At 41.2% G+C, this 21952-nt stretch overlaps 1 protein-coding gene across 1 annotated transcript; it reads right to left on the reverse strand.

The window, feature by feature from the left end:
- Nucleotides 1–7768: 7768 nt before the first annotated feature.
- On the reverse strand, nucleotides 7769–19622 carry LOC306991622 (uncharacterized protein). Its single transcript, XM_079599662.1, has 9 exons — nucleotides 19500–19622; nucleotides 17783–18259; nucleotides 16276–16644; nucleotides 15923–16023; nucleotides 15746–15796; nucleotides 15049–15433; nucleotides 14776–14952; nucleotides 11039–11082; nucleotides 7769–8554 (listed from the first exon to the last, which is right to left on the reverse strand). Exons 1-8 carry the CDS (start codon nucleotides 19513–19515, stop codon nucleotides 11060–11062), a joined length of 1599 nt encoding a protein of 532 aa, XP_079455788.1. The 5' UTR covers nucleotides 19516–19622; the 3' UTR covers nucleotides 7769–8554; nucleotides 11039–11059.
- Nucleotides 19623–21952: the final 2330 nt, after the last annotated feature.

Genomic DNA, 21952 nt, shown 5'->3' on the forward strand with positions numbered 1-21952 from the left:
GAGCTGCAAGTACTAATCAATGCAATTAAAGATGAAAATAGTTCAGATGTTTAACAGAATTATGTCAGATCAGAATTATAACTGAAAGTAATAACAAAAAGAATAGAACAGAGAAAATTACAGATGGCAGAAATAACATGAACCAAAGTAATAATGACTCACTGGAGGGATAAGAAACAGACGACAGCTCAGAATCAGCAGCATCTGTGTTTGGTGTTTCAATCCTGGAGAAACCTGACACACGAGGACTCCAGATCTACACACACCTGGCCTGGCAAACACGGGTACTCCAGATCCTCACACACCTGGCCTGGCAAACACACGAGCTCAGGATCTGCGTCCGGCGTTGGCGTGATCCTCACAGGTCTTGAAACAGACATTAGCTCGGGATCCTCTCGATCCGGCTGTGGTTTAAGACACATCACTCTGTTCGGGTCGTGGCGAAGGAAAGTGGGCTTTACAGCCGTCCATGCTTTCTGAAGAGCACGGGCTACTTTCCCCTTTCTACTTTTTGTAGGGTTTCCTAAAACAAAGAAAAAAGATTATAAAACCAAATGACCACAGATGAAAAACAAACATATTCCTGAGAATTAAACGTGGCTTTTATCTGATAAATTCATTAAAGACTAAATAAATTGCACTTTTGCAAGTTCATATTCCTGGACTTGGCCAAAAGTCAAACACTAAGCCATGAACTCACGAAGGACCAGTGCAAGACTGAAAATTACAAGTACACTACAAAGATTAGTCACATAGCCAGGGCTTGACATTAACCGTTTGCTCACCAGCCACAGTGGCTTCTGGTTTTCCAAAGTTACTGGCCACTCAGCATTTTCAATGGCCACAATTTTGACATCGCTACAATGGGGGAAATATTTTAAATGTTATCTCATAATTTGGCAGCCGGTATATTAGGCTGCTGTCACTTTAAGACCTGCCGCACGGATCCGTTATACTGTTACACATGCGTTTTCTTTCTCAACTGTATACATTCACTTAAAACATAACGGACCATTTACGTGAATACTCGCGAAGATCTGCATTTGACATTATTTTGAGTGTTTTTGACTTTTTAAACACAATAAGCAGGCGTCGCTCCGCCCCAAACTTCCTCTGATTGGCTCGGTGTTTCATGATAGAAAATGTGTTCGAGTTGTCACTTTAAAATAACGAGGAACAGCATGTTCAGCAAAAAAACAGCAAAAAGTCTGATATTATGCTTTGCATTGTAGTAAAGAAAAAGAAAGTTTCATAAAAGCTATTTTAAGCTAGACATATTAGCCTCCAGTGTCACTTAGTTATCATGCAATGCATACATACCTAAACAAATAGCACTTTCTGTACATTAAGTTTGTCTTTTCATGTTATTTAAATTAAAACAATACTGATACATCTTTTTCATTTCCTTTCTCATAGTAAATAATAATATTCCATAAATCATTTAATTCATAATTCATTCCTCTGAAGACCTGACCCTCCTGCTGTGGATACACAATACATCTGTGTGTGGGATTGTTCGTTCGTCAGATAGTCTATTTAGTATCATATCGAAAAATCGATAACACAACATTGCACTAAGTTTAATGTCGAAGGGAAGATCTTCTTCTCCATCCTGGCCAGGAGGTTGACAAGCTACCTCACAGGAAACGGGTACATTGATACCAGCTGCCAGAAGGCAGGTGTGCCAGGCTTCCCAGGGTGTGTGGAACACTCTGCAGTAATATGGGAGCAGATTCAAAGGGCGAAAAGAGAGAGAGGTGACCTGCACGTAGTGTGGCTCGACCTTGCTAACGCATACGGGTCAGTCCCTCACCAACTCATCGAGTTCGCCTTCGCCTTGGACTTCTTCCATGTCCCAATCGGTATAAGAGCCCTGGTGGCCAAGTACTTTGGAGACCTCCAGACGTGCTGCACCCACCAGGACTTCACAACAGGCTGGCAACAGCTGGAAGTAGGCATTGCCATGGGATGCTCAATCTCGCCCATCTTGTTCGTCACAGCCTTTGAGATCATCCTCATAGGGGCTAAGAAGATGGTCGGAGGAGTGAAACTGCCGTCAGGACAAAGGCTACCAGCAGTTAGAGGTTACATGGATGATATCACCACCATACTCCGGACAGCAGCTTGTACAACAAGGCTGCTGAAGAGGATCGACGAGCTTGGGGGCTGGGCGAGGATGAAGATCAAACCATCCAAGTCACGCAGTTTGTCGATCAAGAAAGGAGTCAGAAATGACAACACCATCTTTGTCACAGGTAGTGAGAATATCCCATTGCTGGCAGATCAACCGGTTCGTAGCCTGGGTCGTACCTACACAGCAGAGCTCTCAGACAGGCAGATGGGGGAGACGGTGAGGAAGCAGCTCGCAGATGGCCTGGCCAAGATCAACCAAATCCTACCTGGAAAGTTCAAAGTTTGGTGCTACCAGGCAGTACTGTACCAAAGGGTGATGTGGCCACTGAAGATGAGCGAAATCCCCTCATCAGTGGTAAACAAGATGGACGGGCTGGCAAACTCGTTCATCAGGAAGTGGCTGGGACTACCAAGATGCTTCTCAGAGGTAGGCCTCTTCGGGAGGAACACGCTACAACTACCACTGCGATCCATCAGTGTGGGATACAAGCAAGAGAAGGCTCGGTTGGTGCTGGAGCTGAGGGAATCCACTGACCAGCTGGTGAAAGCAGCGGGCACCCAGATAAAAACGGGAAGAAAGTGGAAAGCCCAAGAAGAGGTCGACATGGCAATCGGCAGGCTGAAGCACCGCGAGGTGGTCGGCAGAGTTCTGGAGGGTCGGGCAGGCCTTGGGAGGGGCGATAATCCCTTGTTCTGGTCAAAGGCTTCCAAAGAAGACCGAAAAGCCTTGGTGGTGGCGGAAGTGGCAAGAGCTGAGTATGAACGCCTTAACATCAAAGCGGTGTCCCAGGGCCGGTAAGGACGTTGGACGGCATGGGAAGGTCTCACTGACAGGTCCATGTCATGGTCCGACCTATGGAAGATCCCCCAAGCTAGGCTCAGCTTCCTGATCAGAGCAACCAATGACACCTTGCCTTGTCCCCGAAACCTCCACCAATGGTTTGGTGCCGAAGAGACATGTTCTCTTTGTAATACCAGCAACACAAGCCTCCAGCACATCCTGTCGGGCTGCACGACAGCATTGTCCCAAGGCCGCTACAGGTGGCGACATGACCAAGTACTGAAGAAGCTGGCAGAGGTGTTAGAGTCATGCAGAAAGGAGGCGAACAGCAGACCTTCCGCTCGAGGACGACATTCCATCCAATTCGCGAGGGCTGGAGAGAGTGTCAGACCCTCCCGCCAGAGAGATATAGCAAGGCTCCTTTCACCGGGAAATCAGTGGACCATGAGGGTCGACTTGGGAAAGCAGCTCCAGTTCCCCAGGGAGATAGTGGAAACATCCCTGCGGCCAGACCTCGTCATGTGGTCAGAGGCGTGCAAGACCGTCCTCCTTGTGGAACTCACTGTACCATGGGAGGGAGGTGTGGAGGCTGCGTATGAGCGGAAGCGAGCCAAGTACTCAGATCTGGCGGCAGAGAGCAGGGAGGCAGGCTGGAAAGCCGTTATCTGGCCTGTGGAAGTGGGGTGTAGGGGCTTTGTAGGTTCCTCATCCGCTCGCCTACTCCGCGACATGGGATGCACAGGAGCGAGGCATCGGAAAGCCATGAAAGAGTTGGCAGAGGAGGCAGAGAGAGGCAGCTTCTGGCTGTGGCTAAGGAGGAAGGAGAAGAGTTGGGGGGCAAACACCTAGGGCATCAGCAGGGGGTGGCAGGGAGAGATCCCGGCCATCGCTCCGCCACCACGAGGCGTACTGGGGTTAAAGGAGCGAAACGTCGATGAGTGGTGGTCCCCAGCTGATGACCCGTTCAGGCCCACGGAAGTGTTCAGTGAGGTGTCACGGCACACCAGTTCAAAAGGCACTGGAGGAGGTGCGTCAGGCAGTGATGTCCAACAGGAAAACCATCACCTGTATTTTGATATGAATATTTCAGATGCCTTTTTAAAAGGCTATAATTGATAAATATCTATAATTCACCCGCCGATGTGGCCAGTAGGAGCGCGTTACACGCCAGACGCCACTGATGGTATACATTTGGCGGGTGTTAATGTCAAGCCCTGCACATAGCAAAAACTTTACTTTTAATAAATGTATAAATGATAGTTTTGTCACTTCCACCTCACCTGTTGGGCTGTTCATGGTCTCCGCTGGAAACTCCGCAATCCTGACGGACTCAGAGATCCTGCAGCTCCTCTCAACTTCACTGCACTCAATGAACAATACAGATGTGTGATGCTGCTGTTTAATATGTGTGTGTTAAATGTGTGTGTTAGCTCTGTGTGCAAATGCTAAGTCTAAATCGGTATCTAAAAGTATCTAAAGTCAGTAAAGGTGGGCTAGTATCGCTCTCGGTCAACTCTCTCTCTGGCACTGTGAGCGCGCTCTGCTCTGTGACGTCACGGGTTGTGTTCGATAGGCACGTGACGATGGAGCGAGGATTTCTGTCTCGTTTTATTTCGAAATATAAAAATAGCGGCCCGAAAAATGTGTACCTCACCATGTAGAGAGATTAAGCACACGATAATACATTACTTCTTAATATTTCGATTTAGATAAAAAAAAATTGTTTTATTAATGTTAAAATACTTCAGTGAGGAACTGATTCGTTGAGCAATGGATCTCTTACGAGAGTTCTCTTGAGTACTGCGTCGAAGACGCTGCGGAAAGATTATTTCTCGAGATATTGAAGCCAAAAAATTAATCCTTAATTTTGTAATAATGTAAAACGCTTTGCAGCAGCATACAGCCTTAAGGCCTCATTATACTTCTGCGCCGAACTCACGCCGTAGCTACGCCGTAGGCTGTGTGTAGCGCGAGTACCCTCCGGCGTACCCTGACGTGCACCTCTCCAAAAATGTAACAACGCGTCAATTCTACGCGGACGCAAGCGCTGGGATTGGTCTGCTAGAACCCCTCCCTCTGGTTTCATACGCTCACTCTGCATGTGTAATTGTGCTTCAACGCGGACAACGACGCAGAAGTATAAACGAAAACCAACGCGTTGCCCACAGCGTAGAGGCTCCGGCGTAGGTCCGACGCAGAAGTATAAATCTATAGACAGCAAACTGACTACGAAACGCATCTGCCGCGGAGGTACAGTGAACTCCGGAACGGAACCAGAAAGCGGATCCGAAACTGTGTCCACTTGCACTATCCGCCACGGCGGCGGCTCGCGGATCCGGTCCGACATCGCTGCGGTCCCTTTGCGTATTCGTACGTAAATGGGAACATCCGATCCGGCTTCGCTTTGGATCCGCGAATGAGCCGCATATCCGCTCCGGGTCCGTTTTGGACCCGGTCATATGAGCATCGTATCCAGGCCGGGTCCGTTTTGGACCCGTTCATAAAATTCCGTCTGCAATGCCACTTTTTTCCCCACACTGCCTGATAACATCCTCCTCATCCAAAATTCATGCAATGAATCCAGTGTGTGAACGTGATTGCATCGACTTGTTAAAGATTTCAGGAGGAGAAATAGGCTGTGAAATCCGAGGCTTTGACTGTGGGTTTTGGTATGTGATACATTAGACTGCAATATTACATTTGGCTGACGCATTTTTAACCAAAGCGACTAACAACATGCTAGCCTACACAGTTTGCTTTTTAAGGCAATTCTCTCAACAATTATATATAAAAAATCAAAATAAATGTAGAGCTAGTACAATAAGAATAAGTGCATCAGTGAGTGCTGTTTTTAAACAGACGAGTGTCAGTTCTAAGTGCTATAGCAAGACTAGTTGTAAACAGTGCTAGGAGAGGAGATGTTCTCTGATTATAAATAGGCTACAGGACCATGGAATTTGTAAAGGGCATGGTCTCTGAATTGGAAAACAATGTGTAGCCGGCAACAGACTATTTAAATTAAAACTGAAACAATTTGAAAGAAATAAAACATTTTATTTAACAAAAGAACACAAACATAAGTAGCCTAATCATTGGCCTCAGCCTGGTTAGACCGGTTGGTCAGGCGCCTCCTCGCCGCACCACGGTCTGCAGCCAAGTTAAAGTTGAATGTCTGTGTCTGTGGCTGTGCGACACAAACCATTTGCACGTACAGCACCTGTAAGCACAAAATGAGGTTTTAAAGCAATGCTTTAGAACGTTGGTAAAATTAATTGATAATAATGAATAACCATTAATCATAAAAATTAGGCCTACATCTTATCAGTTTAGTAATGTTATCATTCTTATGTAATCTTTTTGTGAAGAAGTGAACACAAAAACACACCGGTGTAGAAGGCATGGGTATTACAAAAAATTAAGGAAAGGTATATTTATAAATACATATTTGAATAATATAGTAAATATTTTATTGGTCCTGCTGTATTAATTTTGTCCTTGATTCTCGTTTTTACAGATGAATAGGAATAAAATATGTAATTTTAAGACACTATAAAAGTAATTTCGAGTTAATGAATGAATGCTTTAAAAAAAACCTGCTTAGGCGGGCAGATAAAGTTAAGCTGTAGGGCAGATTTGAGTTAAATTGTTTATCTGTGGCAACACCGTTTACAGTTTCAGTCGACCCCAGCACTGCACTGCACACAACTGTGTGTGGGAGCCGTTACACTTCCCTTCCCTTCCGCTGAATACTTAAAGTGACTTACGATACATCAGTGTCTTTGACGACATGTGACCGAATGCCCTCTTGCCGTTTGCCCCCTTCCAGCTTATGGTCTTGGCCACTTCTTCAGTGAACATCCGAGAGAGGATGTTCCACGCCACTCTCTTCACATCTTGGCCACCAATCGTGGCCAAAGAAGAAATCTAAAAGTAAGTCACAAAACACCTTAAAATACAGACAAGGTATAAAGCCCTGATGTAATAACTTGTATGACAATCTTTTGCCCCACCCCCACCTGGTTGCATTGTGCAGGTTGAGAGAGGAGTGTTCAAACACTGTGGGGGGTGGGGGGTTATATTAGTGTCAAGCTTATACAACATACACAACACAGTCACACAGACTTAAGAAAAATTCACAGAGGACAACTGTAAGATGACTACATATTCAGTATGCATAGAGCAGATAAAGCTAAAAGCTGGATGGCCGGGGAAGAAAGGACTTCCTCAGCCTGTCTGTTGAGCATGCTAGTGACAAGAGTCTGCCACTAAACGTGCTCTTCCGTGTAGTGAGTGGGGGTCATTTTGTGGTTTGTGTATGTGTTTTTTTGTGGTGGAGAAATAGAAACACATTTATATGTAGGGATATTTCCATTTTTTTCTTATTTGAAATGATTAGGAAATGAATACTCTCTGACTCTTACTTTGACAGAGCTCTGAACTATTTGCAGGGAGTTCGTGACTTGTCCCAGCAGATGACCCGGATTTGGACCTCTTTGGGGGTCGGTAGTCCCCCTCTATATCACTGTCACCAAAGAAATGTCTGTTTAAATAAAAAAAAGATCTTTATTTACATGCAAATCAACATTTAAAGGAGACAGAGAATGGTTGAACAGGGCATTGATCGCTGCTCTGTCTTTTTAATAAAAGTATATGGTGTTAGTGTTTGTATGTGTAACATGAAGGAAAAACACTGACTTCGCTGTTGTTCTCCTTCTCCCAGACTGTTCCTGTTCATCCTCAGTTTGGAGGTCCGAGGTGCTACATGTCAGAGCCTTCTTCAGGATTTGACGTGCCTCCATGTAAGTATCTGAAAGGTAAACATGGAGCTTGACATGAGTCAATATATTATATTTATACTAATAATATATATATATACTGTATATGAAACCAAAATTAAATGAAATAAAATACAATAGAATTTGAAAGGAAAAAATATCAGTAGAGAAAATAAAATCACAGATCAAATTTACTGCTTAAATAGCAGTCTCAATATAATTCAGATTACCCTTTTTGATATATATATATAGTAATTCTCAGTTCCAGTTCGAATGCTGCTTTCATGAGATCCTTCTTCCGCAATGTCTCTCAGATCAACACAGTTCAATTCAGAAGACGTGTGCACAATCCTACCACTCCGTTCGTTCCTTGATTCACAAGCTCGGCCCTTCCTTATATGGGCAAATGGCTCGCCAGTTCCCGCTCGCAACGGGGGTTTTTTTTTTCGATGTGAAGCAAGTTTAAGCGTCAAAGTCTTTCCCTCGAAACAGAAACCCTTTTCCAGATGAACTAAGTCTTCGAGGAATTCTTTTGCTGATGAAGGTTTTTTTTCTCCAGAGTATAATGCGATCACTACAGGCTCTTTCATAGGGACACTGAGCAGGAGACCCAGGATGGGCCACAGCTGAACACTTGAGCTTTTAAATAATGGTAGGCTAGCCCATCTATGTTTATTTTGTAGCCTCAAAGTTAAGCCATCAGTTAGCGTGTGTGCATACCCGCTGAGTGTAGCACTAAGTGAATGGATGATGCCAAAATAGTAGTATTTTCCCCCTGCCTTCTCTTGAATGGAATATTTAGTTTTTGTCCTAAGGAGGGTCCTGCCATCCTTTGGAAGATCGGGATGGGAGAGGCGAAGGATGCCTAGTAGGGCAGACAGAGCAACCAATGAAATTCCAAAGTGTCTGGCCCAGTCCGCAATCTTGTCAGATAAGGACGTCTCATAGATCTCATCTTCAGGTTCGGAACTATCACTGCCACTAGCTAAGAGACCCTCAGTATAGTCCGACTCAAACTCAGTGCCACCCTCCTCTTCGTGAAAGACTGCTCCTGCTGCAATACCTGAGGTATCATTTGCACAACTGAGACAATCTTCTAACAATCCTACACTGTCATTGTCATTGTCATGCCTGTCATTTAGCCCTGTCTCTGTGTTCATGTCAGTCAGACTGAGATAGTCATCCTCATCCCTAATTTGTTCAAGTCGTTTTCCCACATCTACACGGGTCCTCCGTCTTATGGTGGAGCTGGAAACTGGCAAACTCTTTCTGTTCATTTCCTCTAAAGAAACATTTCGGAAAGCAACCAGTGAGGGGTTAAACAACCAGATTTTGAAATGCTGCTTCAAGTCATTTGGAGTCAATCAGCCCATATCCCTGTTGTTTGAAGCTGCCGGTAGATAGAAGAACGACAGCATTTGGTACAACGTAAACCGATTATTGCGAACTGGCAGCTAACGCTAACAGATTGGGGGCATAAGAAAACTTAACTTAACTTTCTTGCCCTACATTACTAGTCAGAGCATCAAACTGGTGTGTCATTAACAGTGTTGGGTGTAACGCGTTACAAAGTAACGCGTTACTGTAATAATATTACTTTTTTCAGTAACTAGTAGTGTAAGGCATTACTCGTCTGAAAATGGTAATATTATTACAGTTTTCCCGAGCTAGTTACTTGCGTTACATTTGCCAGTAGCACCATCACACACAAGGCACACAACACAGAGAACAGAAGTAAAGGGGGGGAGGAGGGCGTGAATGGAACAGTGATTGGTCTGGGTTTGGCACGAGGTATCATTTACCATCACCGATTGGTCGACACCCGGCAGCCAGCCGCAGAGCGGCACCCTCAAAGACAGATAGGGCAAAATGGAAGCGTCAACAACGGCAAGCTCTTTTCAGAGGAAGGTTCCCAGCAACAGAAAGCTAGTTTCGACGGGTGGAGATTCAGTAATTATTTTGAATATGTTCAACGGAAGGAAAATAACTTGACGGTGAAGTGCACACTCTGCCCGGGGAGAAAGCTGCTCTCCACCGCTTCCGACAGCACGGACACTTCAAGCTCGTTGCGAAGCGACAGAGTGACATGAACGAGCAGCCCCACAAGCAGCAAAAAGTTTGGACTTGTTATCCCATACGGAAATGTAATATATGTACATATATGAAATATACATATATGAAATATATCCACATATATAAAATATATACCATATATATGCCCATATATAAAACCTATTAGAAAATGGAACAATTGACATATAAAACCAGCCCATATATTTTATGTATGTATAATAGTGTTTTTTTTACATACATGTCACATATATATAATTATCAGTTTTCAAATATAATTTGTGTAGTATTTGTTTTGTTTTTATGAGCTGGTCAAGAAGAGGTAAAATAATAATAAATAATACATTTTATTTATAAAAGATTCGAAAATGAAATGTGGATATGTAGACTTGAAATAAATAGTTAAATAGTAAATAGTTTGGCATATATAATAATAATTTAACATTTCCGTATGGGATAAATTGACAATCAAATTTATTGATTGTTTGCACCAGACGGTGTTTGTTAAACATTGAGGAAATTAATACTTGTTTTTTGTACTTGATTGCACAAGTACAGTTGTTTGTAGTTATTTGTGCTAGACAGTGCCAGTCTGTTGTTGGCGTAATAAAGACCCTTAAGAACACTCCTCCTTTGTATGTTCTCCCTCCATCTGATCTCAGGCAATTATAAAGTAATTAAGAAAAAAAATGTAACTAGTAATATAACTAGTAATATAACTAGTTACTTTCTCCAGGGAGTAATAAAGTAAAGTAAGGCATTACTATTTGTGAGAGTAATATGTAATATATTACTTTTTTGAGTAACTAGCCCCAACACTGGTCATTAACTAGACAAGACATGAGGATTCTGTAAGAAAAACAGCCCTTTACTATAGACCATTTCCAGAGTTACATTATCTTTATATATATTTATACATAATTAATATTATATATAAATATTTTATATATAAAGTATATACATGCAAATATTTCTTAAATATATACATGCATGTGTGTATTTATATGTACAAAATAATTATACACACTACACACACATACACATTATTTTGGAAGCGATTGATCGTTGCCCAGCCCTCGCATCATAGTTGTTCCCAGCAGGCTTCCGTTTTAACATCCCATATGTTATCTTAATGCAGAGGAAGTAGATTGGGAACAAAATAGAAAGTTCAAGCATTGTTTTTGTTCATCTTGTTGAAAGGGTCTATATCAACACCTTAGCATTTAACAGTGACGTCACTGACATGCAATTGGTGATATATCCTAAACGTTGATCTTACTTCACACAGGTGGAACAGTCCTCAGCCCAAGATCCAATAACAAGCTGCAAAGAAAACAGAATCATGTTAAATTGTGATCAGGATTTTGTATACCAGTATATGCAGCTGAAGTGGCATGACGTTATAGCTCAGTCGGTTCTGTCGAGATGAGCTAGCGCAAATCAATAAAACATTTGATGAATATGGCGCTGTTCTGCAAAACTAAAATGATTCTACCATCAACACACTATTAACTGTTTGATAGAATAATTCCAGGCGGTACATATACGGAACACACATTTCAAAACGGGGAGGTGAAATAAACAAACCTGAATAAACCTTTTTTTGTCTGTTTACCTGTGCTGCAACCAAATTTAGTTCTTAGCTTAGTGATTCCGATTGACAGACGTGAACTATTAAATATTGCACGTTGAGGTAGCACAAAATTACAGTAAATGTACTTCTTAAAGTGGATTGTGAGTTTTATTTTCCACTGCGCTTGCGTGGTACGGCTAGCAGTTTGACAGAAACACCGGCATGGGGTTCGCGGTCTGTAACGCTACTTTAAGTAGATTTGAAGTAAATTCCTATGTACACTTCTTTTTACATAAATTTCACATAAAATTCACATACTTAGAATTAGGATGGAATATACCTGTTTTCTTTATAAATTAATATTTTCAAACAATGTAGGCTAAGTTGACAGTATGTAAATCAAAATAATTAAACAACTACATACCTCGCCACTTAGAATAATGACTTGTACATGTCGATCAAAAGAAAGTATGTAACAGTTAGGCCTGTAACGTTAGGCCAAATATAGGCTATGTAACTTAGATGTTTTTTTAGGCTATTTTTAGTATAGGCTACATAAAAAGTAGACTGAACATATTTTAGTATAAAAGAAGAAACGTTAACGTTAGCATAAACTTTCTGTAAGGGTGGTCAGTGGATTCTTTGATTTCAGAAAAAAACGGAAGTCTTCTGCACATTAGTCACATAAACGATATAATCATAATCAAGACATAATCGTCTTGTAAACTCGGATCACATTTGAATGCCCAATAGCGAGTCAACATGTTAATGTAGGCTACAAACATCTCGGTCTGCAAATTATCCATATCGTTTAGTTACCAAGTAACTGCAATGAATTTAGGCTATAACTTTCCCAAATTAAAACTTAACATATAGGACATCCGGGATAGAGCTCGAATATGGGGAATGGGAATTAAAAGCAGGCACTGGTCTAACGTTAACTTACTTATGCTAGGCTAGCTGCTATTCTGATACTGCAACGCCTTATACAATGGCAACCAAAATCCACGAACATTTTACCAAAACCTTCGACAAAGCAGGTTACACCGATAGATTATGTAAGGAATAATTGACGACAGGCTGTTGAATTATTATAAAAATAATGCACACCCGAGGTGGTAATGCGGTCACGACACGAAGCGGAGTGGCCGTTACCCAGTGGGCATTTGATGTCAATTTAACATCAATATGACATCAAACACTGATGTCAAAATTACGTCACGAAATAGGTCAAAAATGAAAGTCAAATTGACGTCAAAATGTCGATGTCAATTTGATGTCAAGATTTTGACCTCTGCTGATGTCATTTTGATGTCATGCTTTGTTGGCATTTGATGTCAATTCTACATCTATTTGACATCAGGATGTCATGATGTTGATGTCATTTTAATGGCTATTTTGATATCATTCAATATCAAGCTTCGATATCAATTCAACATAAATGTGCCATCAAACATTGATGTCAAAATTACATCAAAATTTAAACACATACTTTAATAATAATAATAATTCATTACATTTTATATAGCGCTTTTCTGGACACCCAAAGCGCTTTACATAGAATCGGGGAATCTCCTCAACCACCACCAATGTGCAGCTCCACCTGGATGATGCGACGGCAGCCATATTGCGCCAGAACGCCCACCACACACCAGCTTACTGGTGGAGAGGAAACAGTGATGAAGCCAATTAGTATATATGGAGGATGATTAGGAGGCCATGATGGACAGAGGCCACGGGGCAAATTTGGCCAGGACACCGGGGTTACACCCCTACTCTTTCGAAAGACATCCTGGGATTTTTAATGACCACAGAGAGTCAGGACCTCGGTTTAACGTCTCATCCGAACGACGGCGCTCTTTGTCAGTATAGTGTCCCGTCACTACACTGGGGCGTTAGGACCCACACAGACCACAGGGTGAGCGCCCCCTGCTGGCCTCACTAACACCTCTACCAGCAGCAACCTGGTGTTCTCAGGAGGTCTCCCATCCAGGTACTGACCCGTCTCAGCCCCGCTTAGCTTCAGTGGGAAACCAGTCTTGGGCTACAGGGTGAGATGGCTGCTGACTTTGAGATCTGATATGTTTTTATTTTATTTTTTTTGTACTCAGAGTACTTTTAAGAAAATATTTGTATAATATTTTTTTTCTTCCTTGAACTTTAAATAAAGTTTTTTTTAAAAGAATTGAGACGTGAATAAAATGCATTAGATATAAATAGCAGCTGATCAGATGATCAGATGTGGGGGTGGGTGAATGTCCTGAAGGCCACTTGGCCCTTATGAGGATGAATAAAACATAAATAAAGATGACCATTGCTTTGGTTAAAATATTTTTACTATATGATAGCTAATGTTGTTGCCATTTCTGAAATGTCACTAATGTGTCTCCATCAGTATACTGGGGCGTCAGGACCAATACAGAGCACAGGGTGAGCAGCGCCCCCTGCTGGCCTCACTATCACCTCTTCTCTGATGTGAACGCTGTCATTTTTCATTCACTTCAGTCCTGTCGGGTTTTTTGATGGAGCTGTCCTCTGTCTTTTGCACATCATCTACATCCTGGTCACACTACACAATACAGAATTGAAAATAACTGCTTTGCACTGCAAATATAGTTTCCTACTTCTCTGTGTTACACTACCTCTTCTCGTCTGACTGATGATCTGGTTCTTCTTATTATGTGTCAAACCACCTGTGCTTCTCCAGCTGCTCTAGCGTCAGTCGCTCAGCTGGATCACGCACCAAACACCAGAAAATCAGGTCTCGGCATGCTGTCAAGTTTTCAGAGCGGGTTAGTCTTAGAGGAACACTAATGTTGAAATACGTGAAATAATGTTTTGCCATATAAAATGTCATTGTTTGATTATGTAAATGTCCTGAATCAAATAATTCAAATAATAATCTAGTAAACACGAGTAAAAAGTGTTAAAAAAACTTCAAAACATGGCGGATATACGCGACCGACAGTGAGAAGTTTAGATAAAGGTTTAAGTGAAGTTTAACCTAATAGAAAAATATTTAATGTTATCCGTGTTATATTTCATCTGCAATGACAATGTGGACTTTTATAATTATCCGTTTGGCCATTAACTTTCTGCATTTCTCTCCGTTACGGTAGGAAATTAAATGTGGAGGATTTTATGATTGACAGGCCAGTTTACTGTGACAGAGAGCAACCGTTAAAGACATGATTGTGTGCCGTGATAGTATGTCCCAAAGCTTGTGTACTCTTCTGCTACACACTCAAAAGTATCTACTTTTTCTTCACAAAAAGAGTACATACTTTTATAGGCGTAGTATAAGTAGGCGAAATGAGACAGCAATAGTGTCGGCCCAGATCCGGCCCACATCTGGTACACATAGATCACACGGTGGGCCGGATCTGGGCCGACACTATGTTGCTGTCTGGGTGAGATTGTGCAGAGGTGTCTGTTGTGTTTACCTGAGGATAAAGTCAGACTCGTGTTGAGATAGTCACGCAGTATGCCGTTCAAGTTTTTAAAGGGCAGATGTCTGTGCAGGACTTCAAACAGCACAACACCTACAGCCCAGACGTACGCTGGCTCGGCGTAGAACACGGCGTCCCTCATGACCTCAGGTGGGGCGTACAGGTGTGCTCCTAAAGAGAGACTTTGTTAGTGTCAATAATACAGTGATCAATGTCACTGCACGCAACTTCCAAACTCTGCTACGCTAACACAAACTGCTAACGCACCTCGATATTCACTGCTGTTAAAGCCCTCACTACTAATTAGACGACCACATCCGAAGTCAATCAATTTGAGCTTCAGACTGTCATCCGTCACCACCAGGATGTTCCCCGAGTGCATATCTCCATGGAAAACTCCTCGGTCCACACAGTGTTTTACAGCTTGGACTAACTGACGTATCATCCAGCGTGCTTTTGCTTCGTTAATGTCGTCTGAATACACGATGTAATGCCGCAAGGTCTGGCATGGATCAGGTTTCTCCATGATGAGATTGAAGCTGCTCTCCTCCTCAACCCACTGGTGTAGTGTGATGATGTTGGGGCATGAGGGAGCTTGTCCCAAACGCAGCATCAGTGCCACTTCTGCAAGCACGGGTCTGGGATGATCAGGCTAGACAGAAACACAAACAGTTAGTAGGCCTTGAGTAGTAACTTATTAGATGGAAAATTGGAAGATTGTTCAAGTTCAAGTTTATTCGTATAGAACATTTAACACACCCACAGTTGACCAAAGTGCTTAATGTCAGGATACACACAAATAAACACACAGTAGAGAATGTCACAGTAGCAAAAGTCAACTCATTGTATTTGTATGTAATTGTAAATTGCATTAACATTTACATCTCCTTGACTTACTGCTTTATGTTAGCGACAGGAATTGACAATACTCGTCACCAAATCTCATTTAGGTTTGTCAACTTACAGTGTCAAGATAACGGTCCTGTTCACGCTTGCATATATGCTTGATGGCAACCTGTGAATGGCAAAAAAAATAGTTTTTTCAAGCATATTGAAGTCTGCACAACTACAATCTGTTCGTTTTAAAATTAAATCAGTTTTAAAAGCAAAATGTTGGTTGAATTCAATAAGAGTGCTCTACCTTGATTCTCTCACAAAACATGTGGGTTCCTTCATAAACCAGGCCAAAACTTCCTGATCCTATAATTTCTCCCACTTGAAAAACAACAGACATCCTCGTTCCTGGAAAACACACAGGACAAAGAACATAGACATATATATGAGGCAGTTTATTTTGATTGTCTGATATTAACTCAAATAAGATCCATTTGAAGAATCTTAAAAGACTTCTATCTTTTGATTTCGGATCTACTGCAAATCAGCTTCAAGAAGTTCCTTTACGTGATGTCAGAGTATCAGAATTATAGCCTAAATAATTATAAGTAGGAAAGAACAGGGCAGAAATATCATGAAGCAAACATAATGACGGCTCACCGTATTGCAGTCCGATAGGCATCGTCTCTGGATCGTCTGCCTCCGCTTGCACTGACGACGGGAGATCCTCACACACCTGGCCCGACTCCGGCTCCGGCTCAGACTCAGACTCCGGCTCAGACTCCGGCTCAGACTCCGGCTCAGACTCCGGCTCAGACTCCGGCTCAGACTCCGGCTCAGACTCCGGCACGGACTTGATCTCAGATGAAACCTGGAAAAGCTTCAGCTGGGAGTTGTCCAGATCCGACTGTGGTGTAAGATGCTGGACACTGTCCGGGTCGTAGCAGAGGAAGAACTGCTTTGCAGCCTTGCAGAATCTCCGGAAGGCGGCACGCACTGCTCTCCTCTTCCTTCCTTTCTTTGCTTTTTCTAAAATTAAGAACAATTCATAGAAAATTACAGTAACACTTTACAATAAGGTTCATTAGTTAATGTATTAACCCTCTGGGGACGGCAAACGCGCCGGCGCATCTTGCTTGTTTTTTTTTTACATAGCAGCAAAATAGATTTAAAATACTCCGTCATTTTTGGTCATACAGACTGAAGAAATATGAAAAAATAAGCTTGTACTAAAAATGTGCATTTGACTTTAATTTATATTTGGATTATATATAGATATATATTTATTTATTTATTTATTTTGTCCTCACATTCTTGTGTGACACACCTGAATGAAAGGCTCATTATGCGGGTCATTGTCTTCTCAGGTGTGAACCACTCACTATACATGATGGTGTTGGGTCAGTCACCCTGCGCATATTGCCTTCCCAAACAAAAAGTGTTTTACAAAATGTAAATCAATGTATTGTTTTATGTGAATGAGTAGGCAGGATGATTTTCAGATCATTTTGAAGGAAAAACTCTAGGCGATAACATCCATTACTCAAAAGTATTGTGAACACATATTTACTATGTGTTTTGTGGCGTTATTTCAGACACTTTAATTTTTAGTTTTTTGAATAACCATTCATAAACATTATTCTCTCAAAAATACAAACATGTACACGCATGTTGCTCACATATTATGGTAGCCCTGTTTCTGATAAATAGAGTAATTACACCTTTGCCATTAAAATGTTTATAAGCAACTGTAAAAAGCACAAATGTCAGGGCATGTCAGAACATCTCAAGGACCCCAAACACACCTTTGTCCCCAGAGGGTTAACTAACATGAACTAACAATGAGCAATACATTTGTTACTGTATTTATTATTCTTTGTTAATGTTAGTTCATAAAAATCCCGTTGTTTGTTCATGTTAGTTCACCGTGCAGTAACTAATGTTAACTAATGAACCTTATTGTAAAGTGTTACCAAAATGATTATAAACATCTCTGTGAATGATAATTAGAGCTGCACTAATCAATGCAATTAAAGATGAAAATAGTTCAGATGTTTAACAGAATTATGTCAGATCAGAATTATAACTGAAAGTAATAATAAAAAGAATAGAACAGAGAAAATTACAGATGGCAGAAATAACATGAACCAAAGTAATAATGACTCACTGGAGGGATAAGAAACAGACGACAGCTCAGAATCAGCAGCATCTGTGTTTGGTGTTTCAACCCTGGAGAAACCTGACACACACGGAGACTCCAGATCCTCACACACCTGGCCTGGCAAACACACCAGCTCAGGAACAACAGGATGTGTGTTCAGTGTTTGCTCAACCCTGGAGAACCCTGACACACACGGAGACTCCAGATCTACAAACATCAGCTCTGGATCTGTGTTCGGTGTTTGGGACTCCAGATCCTCACACACCTGGCCTGGCAAACACACGAGCTCAGGATCTGCGTCCGGCGTTGGCGTGATCCTCACAGGTCTTGAAACAGGCATTAGCTCGGGATCCTCTCGATCCGGCTGTGGTTTAAGACACATCACTCTGTTCGGGTCGTGGCGAAGGAAAGTGGGCTTTACAGCCGTCCATGCTTTCTGAAGAGCACGGGCTACTTTCCCCTTTCTACTTTTTCTAGGGTTTCCTAAAACAAAGAAAAAAGATTATAAAACCAAATGACCTCAGATGAAAAACAAACATATTCCTGAGAATTAAACGTGGCTTTTATCTGATAAATTCATTAAAGACAAAATAAATTGCACTTTTGCAAGTTCATATTCCTGGACTTGGCCAAAAGTCAAACACTAAGCAATGAACTCACGAAGGACCAGTGCAAGATTGAAAATTACAAGTACACTACAAAGATTATTCACATAGCCAGGGCTTGACATTAACCGTTTGCTCACCAGCCACAGTGGCTACTGGTTTTCCAAAGTTACTGGCCACTCAGCATTTTCACTGGCCACAATTTTGACATCGCTACAATGGGGGAAAATATTTTAAATGTTATCTCATAATTTGGCAGCCGGTATATTAGGCTGCTGTCACTTTAAGACCTGCCGCACGGATCCGTTATACTGTTACACATGCGTTTTCTTTCTCAACTGTTTACATTCACTTAAAACATAACGGACCATTTACGTGAATACTCGATTAGATCTGCATTTGACATTATTTTGAGTGTTTTTGACTTTTTAAACACAATAAGCAGGCGTCGCTCCGCCCCAAACTTCCTCTGATTGGCTCGGTGTTTCATGATAGAAAATGTGTTCGAGTTGTCACTTTAAAATAACGAGGAACAGCATGTTTCCCTGATGTGAAGCGGAGGAAAAAGTCTGATATTGTAGTAAAGAAAAAGAAAGTTTCATAAAAGCTATTTTAAGCTAGACATATTAGCTTGCAGTGTCACTTAGTTATCATGCAATGCATACATACCTAAACAAATAGCACTTTCTGTACATTAAGTTTGTCTTTTCATGTTATTTAAATTAAAACAATACTGATACATCTTTTTCATTTCCTTTCTTATAGTAAATAATAATAATCCATAAATCATTTAATTCATAATTCATTCCTCTGAAGACCTGACCCTGCTGTGGATCACAATACATCTGTGTGTGGGATTGTTCGTTCGTCAGATTTCAGTATCATATCGATAAATCGATAACACTACATTGCACTAGTTTAATATTGCAGATGCCTTTTTAAAAGGCTATAATTGATAAATATCTATAATTCACCCGCCGATGTGGCCAGTAGGAGCGCGTCCACGCCAGACGCCACTGATGACATACATTTGGCGGGGTTAATGTCAAGCCCTGCATATAGCAAGAACTTTACTTTTAATAAATGTATAAATGATAGTTGTGTCACTTCCACCTCACCTGTTGGGCTGTTCATGGTCTCCGCTGGAAACTCCGCAATCCTGACGGACTCAGAGATCCTGCAGCTCCTCTCAACTTCACTGCACTCAATGAACAATACAGATGTGTAATGCTGCTGTTTAATATGTGTGTGTTAAATATGTGTGTTAGCTCTGTGTGCAAATGCTAAGTCTAAATCGGTATCTAAAAGTATCTAAAGTCAGTAAAGGTGGGCTAGTATCGCTCTCGGTCAACTCTCTCTCTGGCACTGTGAGCGCGCTCTGCTCTGTGACGTCACGGGTTGTGTTCGATAGGCACGTGACGATGGAGCGAGGATTTCTGTCTCGTTTTATTTCGCAATATATATATAATATAGCGGCCCAAATTTGTTTTACCTCACCATGTAGAGAGATTAAGCACACGATAATACATTACTTCTTAATATTTCGATTTAGATAAATTTTTTTGTTTTATTAATGTTAAAATACTTCAGTGAGGAACTGATTCGTTGAGCAATGGATCTCTTACGAGAGTTCTCTCGAGTACTGCGTCGAAGACGCTGCGGAAAGATTATGGTCGTTTCTCAATATGCGTTCTTGTTAGGGCTGGGCGATAAAACGATAACGATAATTATCGCGATATAATTTTTCTCGATAAAACGATATCAAGTGTTCGATAAATGTTCGATAATGTTTTTGCGCCAAAAGCGGAACGAATCTCATTTGAACCGCGCGCGCCACACGGACCGTTTATCCTCTCGGCTCAAAGTCCAAACGGCAGCGCGAGCTCGAGCTCACTCGAGCAGACGCGTTTACTCTGATCGGTCTCGGTCACTAGATCCAGTGAGAAGCGCTTGAATTCAGCGAGGAACACAAATGTCTCAGTGATTTAAACCAGTTTAAAGGCAGATGAGACCGCGCTGACGAACAGGAGAAGCACTGTGCGCAACGATACAGTCAGAAGCTTCTCCGTCTACACATTCCCATCATTTACCACGGATTTAACGTTACTGTAACTTTAGCCTAGTAATATTAACTGCACCATGAAATGTGGGATATATATATATATATTGAATTGTATAATAGTATTAATGTAGACAATGTATCAAAGGACTAATGGAATATAATTAGTTTTTAATCATGTATTTAGGCTACTGGTTTTCATAAATACCATAGAAACCATAAAGTTACATTTTATCTGTGGTTATCATGATCTAAATGCATGATGCTGGATGACCAATGGTTAATTTTAATAAAACTAAAGAATATTACATTTTACCAAATACAAATAATGTTGTTACTTTTTTTTTAAACAGATTTTACTGTTTTTGTTAATGAACATAAATTGTATATAGTAAATCTGCATCCTAACTCAAGCTAATACTACTGAAATAAAGATATTTTGTTAAGGAAAAATGTCAAATGTTTGAATATTCTACCTCGGATTTGTGAATGTTCACCTGTTTGGCAAGAGTTTGTCATGATATGTTCTGACAATAAAGAGTAGTTTAAAAACACAACGCTCTGGTTTATACAGCTTTCACTTAGGAGTACAAATCTGTCTTTAAACTTGAAATAAATAAAGATTTGACATTTATCGATAATTATCGATATCGACTGATATAAAAAAAAATATCGTGATATTTTTTTTTGGCCATATCGCCCAGCCCTAGTTCTTGTCTGTACTTGTGTTCTTGTGGACTTGTGAAACGTCATCAGTCGCTGCCCAAGTACTGTCCCAATTCAAAAGTTCACATCTAGCCAAGTCCAGTTCAAATCCCCGGATGTGTTCTTGATCCGCCCTTTTACCGAGGATGCATGTAGAGGTGACTTGTGCAGACTTGAGACAGACAGGTATCCCAGAATGCATCTCGTCCCACCAGCAAGCGTCAATGGCAGAGGAGAATATCAATATCAAACTACTACTGTTATCGTGTCACGAAATGTAATTCTAAGATTGTTTCAGTCGAGAATGTAGTTGTTTAAAGCTCAAATCTGAGGTTTATTTATAAAGATAGCGCCTATTTAAAAAATGTATCTGACGTTTTCGGAGTTGTGAGATCCAGGCGATCACCGGGCGCTCAGCACTCAATAACCCCGACTGGAACAGCTTTTCCTCGGCTAGTGCTTCTGATGTCTGCCGCTGGCTCTGGTGTCTCTAGTCTAGTGGTTAAACATGAGATATAATTCGTCTTCTCTTGTGTATATCTAACGGGCGATCTTTGGTCTCATTAATCTATAATTTGTTCCATGGCAAATCGTTTTGGCTGAGGGCAAAGTGAAGTTTCATAATTTTATATATTTAGGCTATTTTAAGCTGACTTATGTTTGACTGAATTGTTTGCTTTATTTATTTTTATTTACTTACACTTTTATACTGGATATCAGATCATTAAAACGGACATTTAACAAAAAGAGTCAGGGTTGTGTAATTTTATTTTAGGCTATATATTTTAAAATATATATAATATTTTT

Source organism: Phoxinus phoxinus (assembly GCF_949152265.1).
Source record: "Phoxinus phoxinus genome assembly, chromosome: 23".
NCBI lineage: Eukaryota > Metazoa > Chordata > Actinopteri > Cypriniformes > Leuciscidae > Phoxinus > Phoxinus phoxinus.